Consider the following 19417-nt stretch of genomic DNA (forward strand, 5'->3'; position numbering starts at 1 on the left):
GGAACAGTCTGGTTTCATTATAAAACCTCTCAGCAAGTTAAGAACAACCTTCCTAGCCAAGAAGAGTCTCTGCTAAACCCCAGCAGACTTCACACGTGCTGAGGAAGCGCTAGGATGAATCCTTCTAACCACATGCCTGTCGCCACTGCCTGCCGCCAAGACCTTCTGGCCAGGGCAGCACGACAGGAAAGAGAGGGCGTAAGAACTGGGAAGGGGACACAGAGCGACCGGTCGCTGTAGAGCAGAGTCACCCTCATGGGACACCCAGGGAAACCAGAGGCCAAAGGCTGGGATTCCCCGGCAAGGCGGCCGACAGGAAAAAATGACAACATAGTACACAGTAGCCAGTTATGTTCCCAAATAGCATCAGCAAAAATAATTTTTTTAAGAGATACTTGATTTAGCCAGGACTGCTTGGCCACCATGAGGTGGGCGGGGACCTGAAGCCAGGTCTGAAGGAGGCGCCGCCGGCAGCAGGGTGGCCTGGCACACAGGGCATGAGGCCGGGAGAGCGGCCGCCAACACACGCAGCAAAGGCGCTGGTTCCCACACGGGCTCCAGACAAACAGCCCGGGGTAAATGCCGGCCCTGCTACCTCCTGGCTGTGGGCAAATTCCTCATTCTCTCTCTGCAGAGCCTTTTCCACTGGTGAAAATGGGCATTTAAACAAGCTGCTGCAAGGAGTAAAGTGCTAATACATAAAAATGCTCTTATTCAGGGTTATTTCGCAAGTGCCTACTTGGGCATAAGTGACAGGCAGTAAATACCTGACCTCTGGTTGATGGGATGGGTGCTGCAGGCTATTCCATCCACCCATCAAGCAGTGCAGTCACCGGCAGGGTTGGGGGTGCAGGAAGGGATGATGGGGTTTGCCATAAGCCCCCAGGGAGCCAGAGCCCACAGTGGCCACCAAGCCCCACCTGCTGAATGAGGCACCGTCTGAGCCCCGTCTCCATTTCTCTTTCAGAACATATCGAAAAGAGCCCTGGGGAAGATTCTGCTGAGCACGCTGGATGCTTGCGGGGACCCTGCACACGGTAGGACAGCGCCCCGACCTTAGGAGCCTGGACGGTGGCTGGAGGGTGTCCTGACCAGGAAACCCCAGCCTTGGCCCAAGATTGATGTCTTGCCTACAAATGCCACCGTCATTCCCGCCCTGACCAGCTGTAAAGGGGACAGGCAGAACCAGTTCTGAGGAAAGTAAAAGTGCTATCTGAAAAGGGCAGAGAACAGACGTCCCAGGAAGAAGAGCTAAAGAAACCAGTGTGGCCAAGTCTCCCAGGGAGTTGGGTAGGCTCCCTGCTGGCGATTCAGACTTGTCCACAGTCACTGGGCTCAGTGTGGGCTGGGCTGAGGTGGCACCTGTGTTGTTAGGCCCCTGTGTCCTATCGATGAGGAGACTGAGGTGCAGAAGAAAAGCCACATGCTGGCTGCCCCCAAGGCTCTGGGTATCTCCCTTTAAGCGCCAAGCTAAGCACCTTCCCCCACATGTTTAAACAAAGCTCAGGGCAGCAGAAATTCCTCGGTGCCAACTTGTGCCAACCAGTGACATCAAAATGACAGGCCGAGCTCCTGGTGCAAAGGGCCTGGGGTGACTGACTGGTGATGAGCCTGACCTCACTGGCCCCGTCGGGCTGGATTCAGGATATGTGCCCTGAACAGGCCCTGACATCAGGGAGAAGGCCAGAAATTTTGCCCTAGGAGCCCCTTCCCCAGGACCTCCGTGGTAGAGAGATAAGAGGAGGTAGCTGGACGGGGATGGAGGAGGGTGCAAGGAAGGGGGCAAGTGACCCAGCCCTCCCTCCCCACTCTCTCCTTCCAGCAGAGACAGCTGGCCCTTTGGCCATTCTGGATGCCCTGCACCAAGCCTTAGCTGGCTGTGAGCTCTTGCAGAAAGAGCCACTGGCACCAGCCTCTGCAGCTCCTGCACTCACCAGTCCCTGCCTCATCTCCTGCTGAGATCACTGATCAGTCTGTGGGCATCCTGGTGAGCCGGACCAGCCTCGAGGACCAGCCTCCAGTCACACCAACCATCATCAGCTCAGCCCCTGCGATCAACCCGGCTGCCCTCACATGCTTGAAACCCTAGGCCCCCTCCCAGGCCTCCCGTGTCAGAGCCTGGCAGCCTCCCTTCCTTGGGCTCAATTTTCTGTGAACTACAACTGCTCTAAGTTGATTTTTAAAAAGTTGGGGAGGGGGAAAGATAGAGGAGGGCTCTCTGCTGTCTTTGCAGAGTCGGCCTTAGTGTCAGGCACTTCCTGGAACCCTCAGCCTTGTTGGCTGCAGCCCAGGTGGCCTTCCTTTTGCCCACAGGAGAGAGGCTGGGCCCTCAACTTTAAGGCCTTGAACCTCAGTATTACCTGGTCATCTGCCCAATGATGTGCCTGGCCCAAGGTTGGCCTGCTGCTCTCAGTGAGCAGAACCTGGCCAGAGGCTGGCAGTCCCACACCCCCTCAGGGCAAGAGAATGTGGGGCTTCCCTGGGGAAACCCCCAGTCAGGCAGTATCACCTTCTTCAACAAACAGCAACCAGGTTCGGGTTTCTTCTCCCCAAGACTGCCCTTGCCCTCGGCCCCGCAGAGCCAAGCAGCCCACCCCGCGCCTATACTCACAACCAAGTGACCAGCCTGCTGCCATGATAAGCAGGCAGGGCCTTTAGGAGCACCGAGGCCTGCGGTCACTGACAGCAAAGTGGGTCGAGGGTACAATTTCATAGAAAGATGTGGGCACCTCTTTGCTGAGCTGAAGGCTGGGGGATGTCTCCAGGGGAGAAATTGTGCTCCAGGGAGCAGTCATCAGGGGAAACTTGGGGTTTCCTTTGGACAGAAGCAGAGTAAGTACAACATTTCTGAGAAACCTTCACAAGAAACAGGACCTCCCCTGATATGTGGGCCTCAGCATCGGTCACAGGCCCACCCAGAAGTTTCCCATCACGGGAGGCTCCTGGGAACTGTTCATCCCTCGGGAGAGGCCTCCAGCAAAGCTCCAGCATTCTCTCCATGGAAGTCTTGTAACTATTTACGTCTGAAAATTTCCTGTTAAAATGCCTAGAAAGTCTTTGATAATTTTCCATCAAGATATAAAGCTGAATTCCTTTCCCTCTGTGCGTGTGCTAGACTTAGTGACTCACTTCCAACAATGAAAACGTGGCAGACGTGATGGTGTGATTTCTGATATTAGTCATAAAAGGCTGGTGGCTCTGTCCTTGCTCTCCACGTCATAAGTGCCCCAAGCAACCCTGTGGGAAAGGTCACGTGACAGACCAAAGTCTCCTGTCAATCGCCAGCAAAGAACGAGGCCTCCTGCTGTCAGACCAGCCTCCAGTCACAACAACCATCGTCAGATCAGCCCCTGAGATCAGCCCGGCTGCCCTCACATGCTTGAAATCCTGAGCCCTGGCTCACAGCTAGGAAGCTTGTCCTCAAGTCTTCTGACGAGTGTAGCCCCTGCTGAGATTCTGACTGCAGTCTCCAGAACCAAAACTGCCTGGCTAAGTCACTCACAAGTTCTGGGAGATAATAAATATGTCATTGTTTTAAGCTGCTAGTTTGGGGGATGTTTTGTTAGGCAGCAGTAGCAACAAATACATTCCCTAATAAAAATATGCTTCATCAAAACTGAGGGTGACTCGGGTGCTTGTGGTGTGGGTTTAGGTATATCAGTAACCAGCACTACACTATTTAGGTATATTAGTAAGCTGCCAACGGTCACCAGCATGTTGAAAAGAAGACAAGGGTCCCCCCAGGCACAGAGTCTGCTGAAGGAGTACACAAGGACACAGAGATGGGGGGGCGGGAATGTGCTCATTTGTTCAGGCCTGAAGGCTGCCAGGCAACCCCTCCCATTGCCAGCCTCCAGCCAGCAGACTGGCATAACACACCCAGGCAAAGGGCAGGTCAGGGACAGGGGAGCAGGCGACCAAGAGTCCAGAGGTGACAGGAAGCGGAGTAAGTGTTAGCTGAGGCTCCACGTCCCTGGAGCATATTCCACTGCCCTGCTGGACTTCACTGGCAAAACACATCCAGAGATGAACTGATTACATACATTTCAAGACAGCAGCCACCAAGCCTTAAACCCTAAGCACGGGGCCAAGTGGGGATCCCTGTGTAACTACACTGCTGTGTGCCCCTTCAGCCAGCCTGGTGGGGGGCCAAGGGGAGGGAGTGGGGGATGGGCAGGATTCCTACCATGTTTCAGGGCAAACGGGAGAATCCTGTATTTGTGAGCAGCCTTCATGTCTACCACTCTTCCCTGTTTTCTAAAGAGGTTTCTCTGGGGTTGCTTAAACCATCTGCAACTTGTTGAAAATGTCGTCTGTGAATTTCTAATTAATGTCCTCTCACACCTGGAAACAAAAATCATTGTGTTGACCTTAAATTGCCCCCTTCCCGCAAATAGTCTGTAATTTCACACTCTTGCCACTAGGTGGCAAACGCACCCACTTAACAGAGGACTGAAGAACGGTTCAAAGTCACCCCCAAGCCTGCCCCCAGGGGGTGGGGATCACCTCCCTCCATCTCTGGCTATTTGCAGGATCTTCCTTCCACCTGTGCTATTACTGACCTAGTGTTTTCCTTAGGATCAGCTCACTTTTTAAATTTATGGAAATAATTTTAACAGGGAAAAGGTGATGTGCTCTCATTTAATTGGGAACCAGTTTCCCCTGCCATACAGAGACGGCCATATAACAGTAAGTTCACAGACAATACAAGCATGTCGTTAACTGCTCACCAGATGCATTTGCTAAACCTGATGAAACTGGGCCAAAGGGTCAAAGTCTTGGCCGCCAAGCTGGAGCACAGACTCTGTCTCTTATTAATCACAACAGACAAATCCTTAGACACTGAAGACAACTCAGCAGAGGGCATCAGGCCAATCTTGATGGCCCGATTGCTTATGGGCACACACCTTGCCTGTGGCTGGTGAACCTGGGACAGACTGTGCCAACACACTTTACAAGCCTGACACTCGGCCCCATGGACCTCCAGGACCGTGGAGGTTTTATATTCCCCCATTACACAGATGAGGAAACTGAGCAGGGAGCGGCTGGAACTATTACCCAACATCACAGACTTGGTAAGTGGCAACACTGGGTTTGGAAGCCAGGGTGCTCCTCCACAGCCCCACCCCAACAGTAGAGAGGAATACCTGCAAAGAATCAGCAAACAGGGTTCCTGGTCACGGGGGCACCCCATTTTCCTCCTGGTTGTATACAAGCTGAAAATGCTAGACTATAGTCAACGCCCCTTAATCCTCTCTGCGTCCCATGAGAAGAAAACATTGCTCCTGAAGCACAGGGTAAGGTAAAAAAGCACCAGGCTTTCCTGCCCTCCCAACATTAGGACGGATGATGGATCCCTGCGGTCCTGGATGCATGCCTGATGGCGGGCACCTGCCCCGGGGTGTGGGCATGCGTAAGTGGATACACCTGGGCTAAGACTGGGCGTATAAGGGCGGCTTCACGGGGACGCCAGGAGAGCAGAGAAGCAGAGAACGCCAGAGAGCATAGATAGAGTGAAGACTTGCTGGGGGCTGGGTGGCCTGCCAGCTTCCCGGCCCCCCCAGCATCCCTGCCTGCTGTGTACCCAGTAAATCCCAATAAAAGCCTGCAAAAGCCACTGAGGGCTCCAGGATTCCTCCTTCACCTGTCTGCTCGGATCATAGAGATCCTGCTCTGGCCCTTCCTGTCCCTACATGGAGCATAGTGAAGGACCCTGGGCCCCCAAAATAAAGGCCTTCTAAGCACTGCTCCCCCTAAAATACAGTTACCAGACTGAGGCTCTCTCCTCAGGTCAGGGGGTGGGAAAGGAAGACTCTGTCGTTTCTCACTGTGTCCCAGGCGGCACCATCTGAAGTCACCGGAGACTGCTGACTCTCCGTCAGTAGGGGAACAGCACCGGCGCCCATCCCTGTGGGTGCCTGGGGCCCCCTAGGAGCTGCTGGGCTGTGGGTAAACAGTTCAGCCAAAAACAGCACCACTCACTCAGTGGGGGAGCAGGTCAGGGAGGGCTTCCTGGAAGAGGTCATGCCCTGTGTGAAGCTTAAAGGATAGAGAGTGCCGGGCAAAATGCAGGGGAGCGCTGCAGACAGGGAGGACTGGAGAGACAAAGGCAGAGAGAAGAATCTGCACGTGAGTGGGGAGGAAGGCGCAAAGATGACCGACCACAAAGCTGCAAGACAGGGGGAGGTGACAGGGTAGGCAGAGAGGACAGCAAAGGATGGCCCAAGAGCACCCGCTGAGGGGCTGGGTTTTATCCTGAAGACACTGGGAAGCCCTGCAGGGATGTCCAGGAGGGAAGTGACAAGGTCAAGCCTTTGCAGCCAGAGGCAGAGACTGGCACCCAGGAGACAACAGTCCTTGAGAGAATGGACTGGCTGGAAGCAGAAGAGAGATGGTCAGCAAAGCTGACAAATATTTATTCCGCACACGCTGTGTCAGTCACAGGTGTGGTTCTAAACAGCAGCTCATGGAGCAAAGTCCCCTCCATCTTACTCACGTGCAGTGGAGAAAACACTTCATAAATGCCTACAAAGTGTAAAAAGAAGATAATCTTAGGTCCTGATAAGTGCTATAAAAAAGTCCAGAATTGTGGGGCCTCCCTTTGGGGGGCCTTGAGAAGAGGAGTCATTTGCACTGAGACACAATGGCAAGAAACAGCCATGGAAGGTTCCAGGAGAAGGACCAGCAAGTGCAAAGGCCCTGAGGCAGGGCCTTTGCTTCTGGCAGAGGGACCAGCAAGTGCAAAGGCCCTGAGGCAGGAAGGCACTGAAGTGTCTGAGGAACAGAAAGCAGGTCCATGTGAGTGAAGATTGTTAAGCAAAGAGAAGGGTGCATGAGGAGGCCCAGAAGCAGCAGGGACGAGCCATGGGGGAGCACGTTCTGAGTGCAGCGGGAAGCAAGGGGTCAACCAAAGCCCAGGGGCGTGGCAGCCCAAGGGGGAAACAGGTAAGTTCTGAATATACTGGAGGGGAGGGGGCGAGACAACAGAAACTACGAAGCATTGGACAGTGAGTGGGGACGAATCTTTGCAGGAGTCATATGGTGGAGAGAGGCAGAGAGTCGGTGGTAAATGGAGGAAGATGGGGAATTAGGTAGGTTTTCAAAAGGCGATGTTACAGGTTATTTGTAATCCGAGGGAAGTGACCCAGTGAGCAAGAAACTGGCGATGGGGGGAGAAAGGAGACAGTTGCAGAGGCAATACCCTGGGGGGTGACGGGGCAGAACACAGAGCGCAAGTGGGGAAGCCTTGTAGGGTTTTTCTCTTCCCGCTGTAACAAATTGAGGCAAACTCAGCAGCTCCCAGACACACTCATCTCTCTCTCACTCTTCTGGTGGGTTTGGAGTGCGGGGACAAGGTGGCTCTGGTTCTCTGCTTCAGGTCTCATAAGGAAATCAAGGCTCAGGCAGGGCTGTGCTCCTCCCCAGAGGCTCTTGGGGAGCCCCCTAATGCCAAGGCAGCAGCAGCTCCTCTCTCTTCAGCGTCCCCAGCCCTCCTTGCACTCGGCATGTCTCCGACTTCCCCTTCGGCTCAGCTCTCTCACTTCCTCTTCAACCACCAGCCAGAGCTGCCTGCACTTCAGGGCTCACATTAGATCAGGACATACTGGAAAACCCCTCTTTTTTAGGATTGACCCTAGCATAAAACAGCACAAGCTCCGCATTGGATCCACCGGCGCTGGGGATTAGGGCGTGGGGTCTTGGGAGCCACGCCTAGGACTTCTGCCCACCCAGGTTGACAGGCAGGACCATTTTGTGCAATAAGTAGCAAGAGTGGGGGCAGATGTGGGGCACAGCCACAGGCTGACTGGCCTGCTTGGTGTCAGGAGCCGCTGTAACACAGACCTAAAAAGAGAGAGGCTTAAACAACAGAAAATTTCATCGCTCTCAGGGAGAAGTCTAGGTAGGCATGCCAGAGTTGGTTTCCAGAATTGCAAAGAACACAAGTTTCTCTGCTCTTGGCTCTGCCATGCACAACCCACAGCTTGCCCCATGGGCCAAGACGGCGTCCCCAGAGCTGCAGCCAGCAAATTGAAGCTGGAAGCCAAACACTGCACCCTCAATGTCTTCCTCTTTTTCACTGGGTCATGCTTGATCACATGACTACATCTTAAGGCAAGGGAAGTTTGGAGATGTAATTTTCACCTAGAAAATCATGCAATCAGCTCAAATTCTGTCAATGTGAAAGCAGAGGAGAGGGGGCAGCTTGGTGAGGGCATGATGGTGGACAGGATAGAGGGCAGTGGTAAGGGAACCACCAGGAGGCACAGGACACCCAGGTCTGGGCTGGAGTTGGAGCTGTGGGTGCAACTGTACTTGAAGTTGAGAGGAAAACAGGGGACAGGGTAGAGCTTGTGCCCACAGAGGGGCGCCACCCCACCTGGTCTGGCTGTGCAGCAGCAGGGAGAAATGGAGCGGGGTGGGGAGCTCGACACACACATGCACACACATATACACATACGCAATTTTTGCAGAATAAGGGAGGTTATGAGCATGTTTACAGACTGAGAGAGGGACAGGAGCGGGGGAGGTCTCCACACACAAGGAGGTGAGGGTGACCTAACAGGAGCCTGAAGGCTCCCCACAAGGAAAAGTGCAGTAAATCAGGCTGGCCGGGTTGGGCGGTCCCTGCAAGGAGGAGCCCTCTCAGGAGCCCAAATTCTGCCCCGCCACACCGCAGCCCCCGCGAAGGTCTGTGCGCCTGCGATAAGGAGAGCAGGCCTGCTGCATGCCCAGAAAATGCCCTCAGCGGAGGGCGCCGCCCACGCGCTGGGCCCAGGATGCTGGTGCCCCGCAGGCTGCTCACAGGCCCGTGGGCACAGGAGGCGGCTCCCGAGAGCCCAAGCCCCGCCCGCCCCTGCCTGGGCAGAAGAAAATACAGACAGGAAAAAAGAGAAATCTTGTCTGAGGGAGGGATGGAGGAAAAGCTTACTGTCCCCTCCTGCCTATCTGAAACTCTTACTTTCCCACAAAAAAAATGTGTTTGTGTAGCTTTTGTTGTTTGAAGGTACACACACTACAAACACGGGGCAAGTCTCAGAGGCTGGGGAGGAGAGAGGGGCCCACCAGGTCAGGTGAGGACACACGGCTGGCAGGCCCCCTTCCCACCAGCTCTAAGGGTACCCGGGCAGGTGGGGGCGGGGACAAGGCCAGGTTTCCTTCCCCAAGGGAGGGAGGCAGGGAGGGGAAGGCCCGGGAAGGATGAGTTCCTGTCGGGGTGCAGGGTCCTGGAAGAATCTCTGCCCACGTGTGACCCATCTGCCATGCAGGGGTGTCGACGCCCCAGCCCCTGGCCTGCCAGCTCTGGGCCAGCAGCAGCGGTGGGAAGGTCACTCCTCTGGACACACCCGGCAGCCCCCCTGGGCCTTGAGGAAGGTGAACACTCAGCTCCTTTCCGGGTTGCAGACGGGGCTGAGTTGGGGGAGAGAACGGAGTGCCCCCCTTCAGGAGGGAAGGGGAAACCCCAGCCTCCCTCAGAAGACGCCCAACCTGCCCATGGAGGAACAGGCTACCCTGCGAGGGCGCGTGATGCGGACCAGCAACACCCAGGCCTCCGGGGCACCCTGGGCATGGAGAGTTTTCCAGTCTGTTACCGAAATGGGGTCTTCCTTTAGACCTCAGCGCATTTTACTCTCCCTTGATAATACTTCATGGAGATTCCCTCAGCACAAACTCTCGCCACTTCACTGAACGCCCGTGCGCGGCGCCAGTGCGCGTGTGCCAGGATTCACTCCCTGAGTCTGGTTTTCGCCACTTGGGTAGATTCCTGAGTGGAATCGCAGGTCACACGGTAGGTTTTCGTTCCAACGCTGCAATCCGCATCGCTGAGCGTTTTAAAAAACCCAGGAGTTCTGCCAGCAAAAGCTCTTGCCAGTGCACCCACAGGCTCAGAAGCCACCTGTCCCCGCCCAGGCCCCCACAGGCCCCTCAGCATCTGCAGAAGAGGGGGCAGGTGAGAAAGGGGGAGGTCCCTCCTGCGCACGGCGTCACTTAAAGTCCAACCATTCACTCAACCTGCCACACACAACCCAGGGGCCCCCACTGCAGCCCTCTGCCTTGGCCCTAGGAGGTGGACACCGTCCTCGGGGAGAGAAGCAGGTGATAAAACACACAACTAACTGCGTGATGTCAAGTCCACGCACTGAGGAGGGCTAGGAAGTGCAGGATGGTCAAAAAAAAAAAGAAAAAAGACAAGATGAAACCACACAGGCTGTTGTGAACACGGGGACACCCCTGCAGGCCTGGCTCCTCCAGGCCGGGACCCACGGACGGCTGTGTGGAGGCGCCTCGAATGGATCTACCGTGTGACCTGCGATTCCACTCAGGAATCTACCGAAGGACACAAATACACTAATTCGAAAGGAAGCCTGCACCCCTATGCACCCTATGTTTACTGTGGCGCTATTTACAACAGCCAAGATAAGGAAAGAAGGCAAAGGCCCCAAATAGATGAGGGGATGAAAAAGGCACGTGTGTTTACACAGGGACTGCGACTCCGCGGTCGGGGTGGAGCCGGAGGGACTGGGCTAGCCGAACAAGCCAAGAGGGCGGCGATAAATAGCGGGTGGTCTCCCTTCCATGTGGACGACCCTAACGAAGGGTCAGGAAAAAGACAAAACCTTTAAGCTGACCGCAGCTCCGAGGCATCCAGTGGGGGGAGCAGCGAGGGGGAGGGGCTGGACAGGGAAGGGAAAAAACACAAGGGGCTGTGGTGACGGTCCCGGGCGCCATGGCGGGAGAGCTACAGGGACTACACCTGAGGGAGAAACAGTAACTGCACGAAAATGAACAACAATATAGGAAAAAGGGAAAGAAGAGTGGGCTGCATAGCACCCAGCCCCTCAGCAGGTCAAGGGCAGGTCAAGGGCAGCCTCAGCATCCGGCTGAGCCGCTCCCAGTCTCACTCCGGCCCTAAGTCCTCCCGAATGGCCTCCAGACTGGGTAGCCCAGACCTTCTCCTCCGATTTCACTTCCTTGGCTGTCACTGACTGTGGCCCTGGGGTACAGTCCCGGCACCCTCCTCCCGCTCCCTGTCTCTGGGCCCTCTAGCCAAACCGCTTCTGCTCCACCCCAGGGACCCCCACACTTCAGTCATCCCTCACCCCCCTCAAGTGCAATTTCCCCCCCTCTGTTACAAACCCTTTATTGGCTTATTTAATATTTCATAGTGGTGATATCTTTATGACTTATTAGCAAATACATGCATTAATGTTTTAATTTGTTTTACTGCTAGGTCTGATTTTGATTCATATTTTATAACAATAAAATAAAATTAAATTTGGGCCTCCCTGGTGGTGCAGTGGGTTGAGCGCCCTCTATGAAGCTGTCCGCAGCCTCTGCAGCGCGGGTTCAGCTCCTGGCCTGCCAGGGAGCAACCCACATGGCACAGCAGCCCTTTCCTGCCTCGCCCGCTGCTCCCCTCAGCAGTGTATTTGGTCTGTCTGCCTGTTCTGTTCCCCGCTCTGTCTCTGGTGAATCCTCTCACCCTCCCACGCCTCTGGCCTGTACTCTTGTATAAATACATAAATCTTAAAAAAAAAAAAAAGATAATAAAATATATATAATTAAATTAAAAATACATTTCTCTTTGAAGAGAAACTTTATACACTGGCATACATGGAGAACAAGGCCACTCCCCGCGTAGAAGGTAGTGATGGAATAAAAGTGATGCAGACGAGGGCCTCCCCGGTGGCGCAGCGGTTGAGCGCTGGGTTGTGAAGCTGCCCGCAGCCTCTGCAGCGCCGGTTCGATCCCCGGCTGCTCCCCGGCCACCGGAGGAGGGCCCCACGTGGCGTGCAGACCTCTCCTGCCGCCCGCTGCTCCCCTCAGCAGTGTACTTCGGTCCTTCTGCCTGCTCTGCTCCCTGCTCTGGCTCTGGTGAATTCTCTCACCCTCCCGTGATTCTGACTGTACCCAGTGCATGTATAAACAAACAAACAAATAAAGAAAGAAAGAAAACATGCCTCTATTAAAAAAAAAAATTAAAAAAAAAACTATATAAAAAAAAAAAAAGTGACGCAGACGAAACAGCGGCCTCTCTCCCAGGGAGAGGCGCGTGTCCAGCAGGGCTCAGAGCCCAGGCTGGCGCCCTTTATCCATGGGGTCAGGTGCTCCAGAAGCAATGGCACCAATAGCACAGCTTCTCCTCCACCTATTTGGAAGACCAAGGAGACTTCAAAACCAAGTCACTCCCCCACCATGGGACTCTCAGCCCAGCCCTGGCCGCGGCCCAACCCACACCTGTGAGGCCACGGACACTTTACAGAGGAGAAAGAGGCACCGAATCAGGGTCTGGAAGCCCCACACACCTGGCACAGGGGCTCCTGGGTTCTCCCCTATGGAGGCACTGGCAGTATAGTGTGGGGGGGGGCCTCTTGCACTAGCTGGAGATGCCCTATGGTCCTGCGCCTCTAGAGATAGGCCCCCGGGGCTGCACGCGGGGATAAGCGGCTATTTTCACCATTTCCTTCCTTCCACTGGAGTGGTGGCCTCCACTGGCAGCCACACACAGCCGCTCCAGCGCCTCTGGCGGGACGTGTCACAGAAGGGAGCCCCAGCCTCACAGGTAAGTGGCACTCCTCATTACCCAGCACCGCCTCCCACACAGGGCCTCTCCGGGCAGACAGACCCCAGGGAAGACCACCAGGCTGCCTCTGCCCCCCTTTGGCTGCTCCCTCCAGAAGACAGGGTGGGGGGTGCAGTCACTCTAAGCCAAGGGCACCGGCTATGTCCAGATTCTTTGGTTAGTTCTGTCCCCGCCGGGACGGCTGGTCTCAGGGCTAAGAGCCAGCCCCCGTAAGCCTGGAGGAGAGTGGAGAGTCAGGCAGAGATGGGGCTCATGAGACCTCGGTTTGAGTCTGGTCTTTGACTCAGGGAGGTCCTGCACAAGTCACTTTCCTTCTCTGCCTCCTTTTCCCAGCCCAGAGTGTTGGCCCAGATCCCTGGCTTTCCAGATGAGCCCCTTCCGGGCTCCCTCCCCCAGCTGACCTCGGCTTCCTCACCCTGCTGTCTTCTGTCGAGTGTCAGGGTAGTCGTAGCCAAGTGGACAGGGGACAGTCTAGGAAGCCCACACCACCTGCCCGGCCCAGGCTTAGGTGTGGGTCTGGGGGCAGCCTGGGAGACCCACTCCAAGGCCTTCCCCAGGGTCTGGGGGCTGGGTCCAGGGCTAGGAGGCATTAAGCAGGGGTGCTCCCCCTACCCCTGAGCCAGGGTTAGGGTCTCTACCAAGGCCAGGAAGTCCCTTCCCCAACCCAAGGACAAAGTGAACACAACCACCTCGCCCACCACAGCCACCCTGGTCATCCAGTCTTCCATCTGTCTGGTGAGGGGCAACTAGACCCTGGGTTGGACCTGCTCACCCCCTTCTGTCACCACCACCCCATTTCAGAGGAGAAAGCTGAGGCCTGAGAAGGGAGGTGAGTCCCAGCCCCAGAGTGCACTGTCCTTGGGATGGGGTGCAGGCTGCAGGCTCATCCCATACCTCTCGGCGGCTCTCCCCACAGTCAGCCGGCCCGATGCCTGCCTGGGGGGCCCTGTTCCTGCTCTGGGCCACTGCAGAGGCCACCACGAACTGCCCCACACCGTGCACCTGCCAGGCTCTGGAAACCATGGGGCTGTGGGTGGACTGCGGGAGCCGGGGGCTCACAGCCCTGCCTGCCCTGCCCATCCACACCCGCCACCTCCTGTTAGCCAACAACAGCCTACGCTCCGTGCCTCCCGGCGCCTTCGACCACCTGCCCCAGTTGCAGACCCTGGACGCCTCAAAGAACCCCTGGCACTGCGACTGCAGCCTCACCTACCTGCGCCTCTGGCTGAAGGACCACACGCCCGAGGCCCTGCTGCATGTCCGCTGCGCCAGCCCCCGCCTCGCCACCAGACGCCCACTGGGTCAGCTGACCGGCTATGAGCTGGGCAACTGCGGCTGGCGGCTCCAGGAGTCCTGGGCCTACCCGGGCGTCTGGTGGGACGTGGCTCTGGTGGTCATGGCGGTGCTGGGCCTGGCTCTCCTGGCTGGTCTGCTGTGCACCGCCACAGATCCCCTGGACTGAGCCCAGGCCCCAGGATCACCCCAGACCAGAGGGCCAGGCTCTCCGGACGCCACCTGCCCTGGTCAGTCCTAATCACCACAGCTCAAAATAAAATGGCTGCTCGGCCATTTTATCCAAACCCAGAGATTTTGTTTTCCTTTCAAGCACCAGGGTCTGGCTTTTTCCAGGAAACCAGGGTCAGGTTTGTTATAACCAGATATCAACTGGAGTTTCTCTGGGAGGCCCCAGACCCTTCCCCATCACCCAGCTACCCCCCTTCTTATCCTCTCTAGACATCCTGTGCCCTCCTCAGGGCCCGCCTGGCCCCAGGGCACCAGTTCTCACACCACCCCATCAGCCACACCTGCCTCCCATGCCGCCATCCAACGGCCCATTTCCTATCCCATCCACGCTGCACAAAAAGCTTGCCCCCACAACACGGCCGTGGGCAGAGCATAAGGCGCTGAGGGCCCCCTCCTGCAGGCCACACCTGCCACAGACAGACCTTGAGACTCAGCACTGAGAACCCAAAGTGGCTCTGGCTGCACTGTCCTGGCCCTTGGGCCTCCTGGGTGCGAGGCCCCACCCCAGTCTCAAGCCCGCTGCAGCCCCCCTCTCTCCTTCCCCTCCTTGCTACTCTTCTTTGGAAAAATAATCAACTCCTCCCTTTCTCATGGAAATGACATCAGACACCTGCAAGCTCGGGGTCCAACTTGGACCCCAGGATTGGTCACCAAAGTCTTCCAACGCTACCACCTGTTGGCTTTGGTTCAGCAAGAACCTGCCCAGGCAGCCCAGTGTCACCACTACAGGTGATGACTCCCCTGAGGGTGGGAGGAGTGGAGCTGCAACAGGGTGGTCCCCAGGAAAGGGGGAGGTTCCCTGCCCCACCCAAGGGAGGGTGGAGCTGAGCAGGAAGAAAAAGAAGCTGCAGAAGAGACTGAGGAAGGAAGCAGGATGGAGCCAGGAGACCTGGAGGAGGCGCGTGGAGCCTAGAGACACGTGAAGAAACTGCGCTTGTCTTTTGGTCGTGGACTAGGTGACACAGATGTGGGTGAGACCCGTGGGGAGGTGACAATGGCAGCTTTTATCTTGATATTGATTTTGCTCTTTTCCTTCCGGGCTTGTCCAGTTGTTTGTGACCCTTTTCTGTGGGTCCCCACTGGAAGATGCTTTAGACTTGTAGCAGGCTTTGGGGCCTTGTTCTGGGCCGATCCCATTTGGATGGAGTTTTACCCACGAGGGGACGGGTAACTTTGGGTGCTTGATTTAGAAACTAGATTATTTGCTTTTCCTGTATTGTTTCCTAGTTTTATTAAAGTTCCTTCTCATTAAAGTCTCATATGTTTTGTGTTAATGCAGCGGATGGCAGAACCCATTTAAAATAGGCAGGTTTGCGGGGTTTGGGCTGCCCCTCTCCCTGTCCTATAACAGATTGACCTTCAGTGACAGGGAGGGACTTCCTGATTTGCGCTGGAGCCCCAGGGAAGCAGGTCCCCTGGGAAGTTTGATTCATCAGCTCCAACTCCCCACGGTCTCATGCCAGGCAGCAAGGCCCACACCGAGCCTCTGCTCCGCCGCATCACCACCGCCAGCCAGCTTCACTGCCTCCCAGCCGCGCCCCGCTGACCACCACCATCCCCTGAGGGACCCCAGTCAGCTCCCACCACCCTCCACACGACTTCCCACCCCATGGAGATTAACACCACCTCCGCCACCATCCTGGTACCCACCACCGCCTGCACACCGGCCTCACGTCCGCCACCCCTCTCTTCTCTCCATCACCTCCACAGCCAACAGCCCCAAGAGTTGACCCTGCCCCCCACCCCTCACCACTAGCCCCCAAACAACCCAGGCGCCTTCTCCCCATAAGGATAAGCGAAACACCAGCTCTGCCGTCCCCTGTCTACCCCACAGTCACCGGGACATCCTTTCCAAAATCCAGTTGCACATGGAGGTTCCCTGAAGGTCATTTTTACCAGCCCCACCCCCGTTGGCCGCTGCTCACCTCCAAGGTTCGCTCCTCCCTCGCACCTCCTGCTGGGGTTGTGCCCCGAGGCCTTCCACGGGCCCTGGCTCCTGCCAGCCCTTCTTCTGGGGCCCCCGGGGCATCTTCTGCTTTCCTCCGGCCAGCCAGCAGGGAGCAGGCGGCCAGGCGGGCCTCGCGAGCTCCTTCTGCAGCAGCCAGTGTCCAGCCGCAGCCCGGGGGGGCGGGGGGCTCTTCCCGGCCCGGGCGCCTGGCCCTTCTGGGCCCGTGCGCGCTGCGAGGGTCTCGCGCCCGGTCTGGAGAAAGCGCGGGAGCCGGGCATTTGTGAACGCGCGGGCCCTTCTGGGGGCCACGCCCAGTCCTGACCCTGAGCGCCCCCCCCACCCCAACCCTGGGACCTAACGCTGGGCCCACCTCATCCTCGCCCGCCTGCCCTCGTGTCTGTGGGCACGTGTGCGTGCGTGCGTATGTGCGTGCGTGCGTGAGCACGCCCGCATGCGTGCGCATGCGTGTGCGTGCGTGCGCGCATGCGTGCACATGCTCAAACCGCCTCTATGGGCCCATCCCACCGGAGGAGCTGCCAGGCCTCAGCCTCTCCAGCCATGGGGGTGACGCCTCAGACTAGCCGAAAGCGAATCCCCCTGTTGGCCAAGAGCGTGCTCCCTCTCCCGAGACGGGCGTGCCGGGAAGGCAGCGTGCGGAAGCTGGAAGGCTGTCCCCGCGGGCTCTGCCTGAGCTGGGGACAGTGAGTCCATGACCTGGGGAGCCTTCCAAGAACCGGCTCTGGATGGAGAGACTCCCCGGCCTCGGGCGGTTCGCTTTCTAAACAACCCGGTGCTGGAATCCTCGTTTAAACTTTAAATCACTCTGGACAAGGGCCTCCCCGGTGGCGCAGCGGTTGAGCGCTGGGTTGCGAAGCTGCCTGCGGACTTTGCGGCGCCGGTTCGATCCCCGGCCGCTCCCCGGCCACCGGAGGAGGGTCCCACATGGCGCGCAGACCTCTCCTGCCGCCCGCTGCTCCCCTCAGCAGTGTACTTCGGTCCTTCTGCCTGCTCTGCTCCCCGCTCTGGCTCTGGTGAATTCTCTCACCCTCCCGCGCTTCTGACTGTACCCAATGCATGTACAAAACAAACAAATGAATACATAAATAAATAAATAAAAATACATGCCTCTCTTAAAAAAATATAAATAAATAAATAAATAAATCACTCTGGACAATAAGAACTTCAGGCTTTGGGATCCGCAGCCTCTGCAGCACGAGTTCGATCCCCGGCCAGCCAGGGAGCAACCCACATGGCGCGTAGACCTCTCCTGACTCGCCTGCTGCTCCCCTCAGCAGTGTACTTCAGGCAGTCTGCCTGTTCTGCGCCCCGCTCTGTCTTCGGTGACAGAGCCTGTACCCCGGTTCTTGTATAAAAATAAATAAAATCTTAAAAAAAAAAATCCTTCCTAATATTAAAGGGAGCATTCCAGAAGCTATCTGATGTGTGAGAAGCCAATAAGTTGACTGCAGTGGTAAACTAAGTATCCAGCTAACTTTGTTCAGCCAGACATCAAGGAGATTTGCAAAAATATAAAACAATGCCACACTTCTCTCAATGGTTTTTGTTGTTTTGGGGCGTATCTATTTTTAATTGTTTTATTTATGTTAACATCTTTGAGTTTATTGTCATGATTTTGAATTAGATAACACAAATGTCTTTGCTTTATTTTCACATCTTGTAAACTATTAATAGATACACCCACATAAGCGAAAGCTCTCTGTGGCCCTCAAAAATTTTGAGAGTGTCAAGGAGTCTTGGGACGGAAAAGTTTGAGAATTGTTGCTCTAGCCCAAAAAGTCTAGCTTGCTGATTTGACCAAGAAATTAATTATTGGGGGCCTCCCTGGTGGCGCAGCGGTTGAGCGCTGGGTTGCGAAGCTGCCCGCAGCCTCTGCAGCGCCCGTTCGATCTCTGGCTTCTCTCCGGCCACCGGAGGAGGGTCCCGCATGGCGCGCAGACCTCCCCTGCCGCCCGCTGCTCCCCTCAGCAGTGTACTTCGGTCCTTCTGCCTGCTCTGCTCCCTGCTCTGGCTCTGGTGAATTCTCTCACCCTCCCGTGATTCTGACTGTACCCAGTGCTTGTATAAATAAATCTTTAAAAAAAAATTACTTATTGGACATTGGACTTTGCACTTTCTAAATTCTGATACGTGATACTTTCCAAAACTTTGCCATTTTGATAGGGAGGACATTTCAACCTGCATTCCTGGATTCCCCTGGGTGGGGAGGGAGAGGGGTGAGATGGCTACATTTCTCCCTTCTTCTGCAAGCACCCAGTTGCCCTTACTGCAGCCTTTCCATGGGCAACCCGGATGGCACATAGGCCAGCCTGGTGACCTCTAGCTTCAAAAACGCATGCCCTCCAGATTCCCAGAAAGTTTTTATGCCCCCAGAAAACCTCCATCCTTGAAAGCTTGTTACAGCCCTGCGCCACCTTGCCAGCATTGGGCACTAACAGTTTTCTTCTATTTTGGTAACTGCGAAAAATAGTGTCCGCTCAAGTTTTTATCACTTGCATATCACTGTCAGCTAGCTGGATAAACACTGTCCTGCTGGATTTTTTCTATCACTGTGCCTTCCTGAAGTGGATTCTGTTAGAGGGAACTGCCCTTCTATCTTACCTGCACTGCTATGGGTTTGGATATGTTTTTAATTATGTATCATGAATGCTTAATGTTTTCATTGTCAGCTAGTTTGAGGGATTTCCAAATTCATTCAAGGAGCACGCAGTGAAGAGACAAGCCCCAGAGGTGCCCCTGATGCTTCTAATCACTGAGTAAGGAGAGTGGCAACAGGGAGAGTGTCACAGGCGGGACCCTGCAGTGCTCAGTTCTTGTCCCTACTGGAGTCAACAAACACTGGGCCCACACCTCCCTTGTTAAGGTAATTTAACCGCAGAACAGCCCCACTACTGGGTGGTAGCTGCCACTGTCACTTTCACTCCCCCCATTTCACAGGCCATGTCACAGGTTTAAATAAAATGCCATCCCCAGGGCCTCCCCGGTGGCACAGCGGTTGAGCGCTGGGTTGCGAAGCTGCCCGTGGCCTCTGCGGCGCCGGTTCGATTCCCGGCTGCTCCCCGGCCACCGGAGGAGGGTCCCACATGGCGCGCAGACCTCTCCTGCCGCCCGCTGCTCCCCTCAGCAGTGTACTTCGGTCCTTCTGCCTGCTCTGCTCCCCGCTCTGGCTCTGGTGAATTCTCTCACCCTCCCGCGCTTCTGACTGTACCCAGTGCTTGTATAAATAAATAAATCTTTAAAAAAAAAATGCCATCCCCAAATGTTTTTATTTTGTCCTCTTACCTGTCTCCTCTTTCACCTGCATTTGGTTCTTAAAACATGGTTTTAAGGGCAGCCTTGAAGGA

At 55.8% G+C, this 19417-nt stretch overlaps 2 protein-coding genes and 1 long non-coding RNA gene across 4 annotated transcripts in view; 2 read left to right on the forward strand and 1 right to left on the reverse strand.

Annotated features, from left to right (window-relative positions):
* EFCC1 (EF-hand and coiled-coil domain containing 1) overlaps window positions 1-3630 on the forward strand; it is a 29476-nt gene extending 25846 nt beyond the window's left edge. For both annotated transcript variants that reach the window (XM_037523918.1, XM_037523927.1), the window contains exons 7-9: window positions 968-1037; window positions 1227-1235; window positions 1832-3630. In XM_037523918.1, coding sequence (XP_037379815.1) covers window positions 968-1037; window positions 1227-1235; window positions 1832-1959 — 207 coding nt within the window. In that variant the 3' untranslated portion in view covers window positions 1960-3630. The remainder of the gene's footprint in view (window positions 1-967; window positions 1038-1226; window positions 1236-1831) is intronic.
* LOC119256148 (uncharacterized) overlaps window positions 1-16176 on the reverse strand; it is a 33665-nt gene extending 17489 nt beyond the window's left edge. The window contains exon 1 of the long non-coding RNA XR_005127644.2: window positions 16033-16176. This is a non-coding gene — a long non-coding RNA (uncharacterized LOC119256148). The remainder of the gene's footprint in view (window positions 1-16032) is intronic.
* GP9 (glycoprotein IX platelet) lies at window positions 13399-14059 on the forward strand. Its single transcript, XM_037519777.1, has 2 exons — window positions 13399-13412; window positions 13500-14059. Exon 2 carries the CDS (start codon window positions 13512-13514, stop codon window positions 14043-14045), a length of 534 nt encoding a protein of 177 aa, XP_037375674.1. The 5' UTR covers window positions 13399-13412; window positions 13500-13511; the 3' UTR covers window positions 14046-14059.
* Window positions 16177-19417: the final 3241 nt, after the last annotated feature.

Source organism: Talpa occidentalis, unplaced genomic scaffold, assembly GCF_014898055.3.
Source record: "Talpa occidentalis isolate TD23 unplaced genomic scaffold, MPIMG_talOcc4v2.1 talOcc4.10, whole genome shotgun sequence".
Lineage (NCBI taxonomy): Eukaryota > Metazoa > Chordata > Mammalia > Eulipotyphla > Talpidae > Talpa > Talpa occidentalis.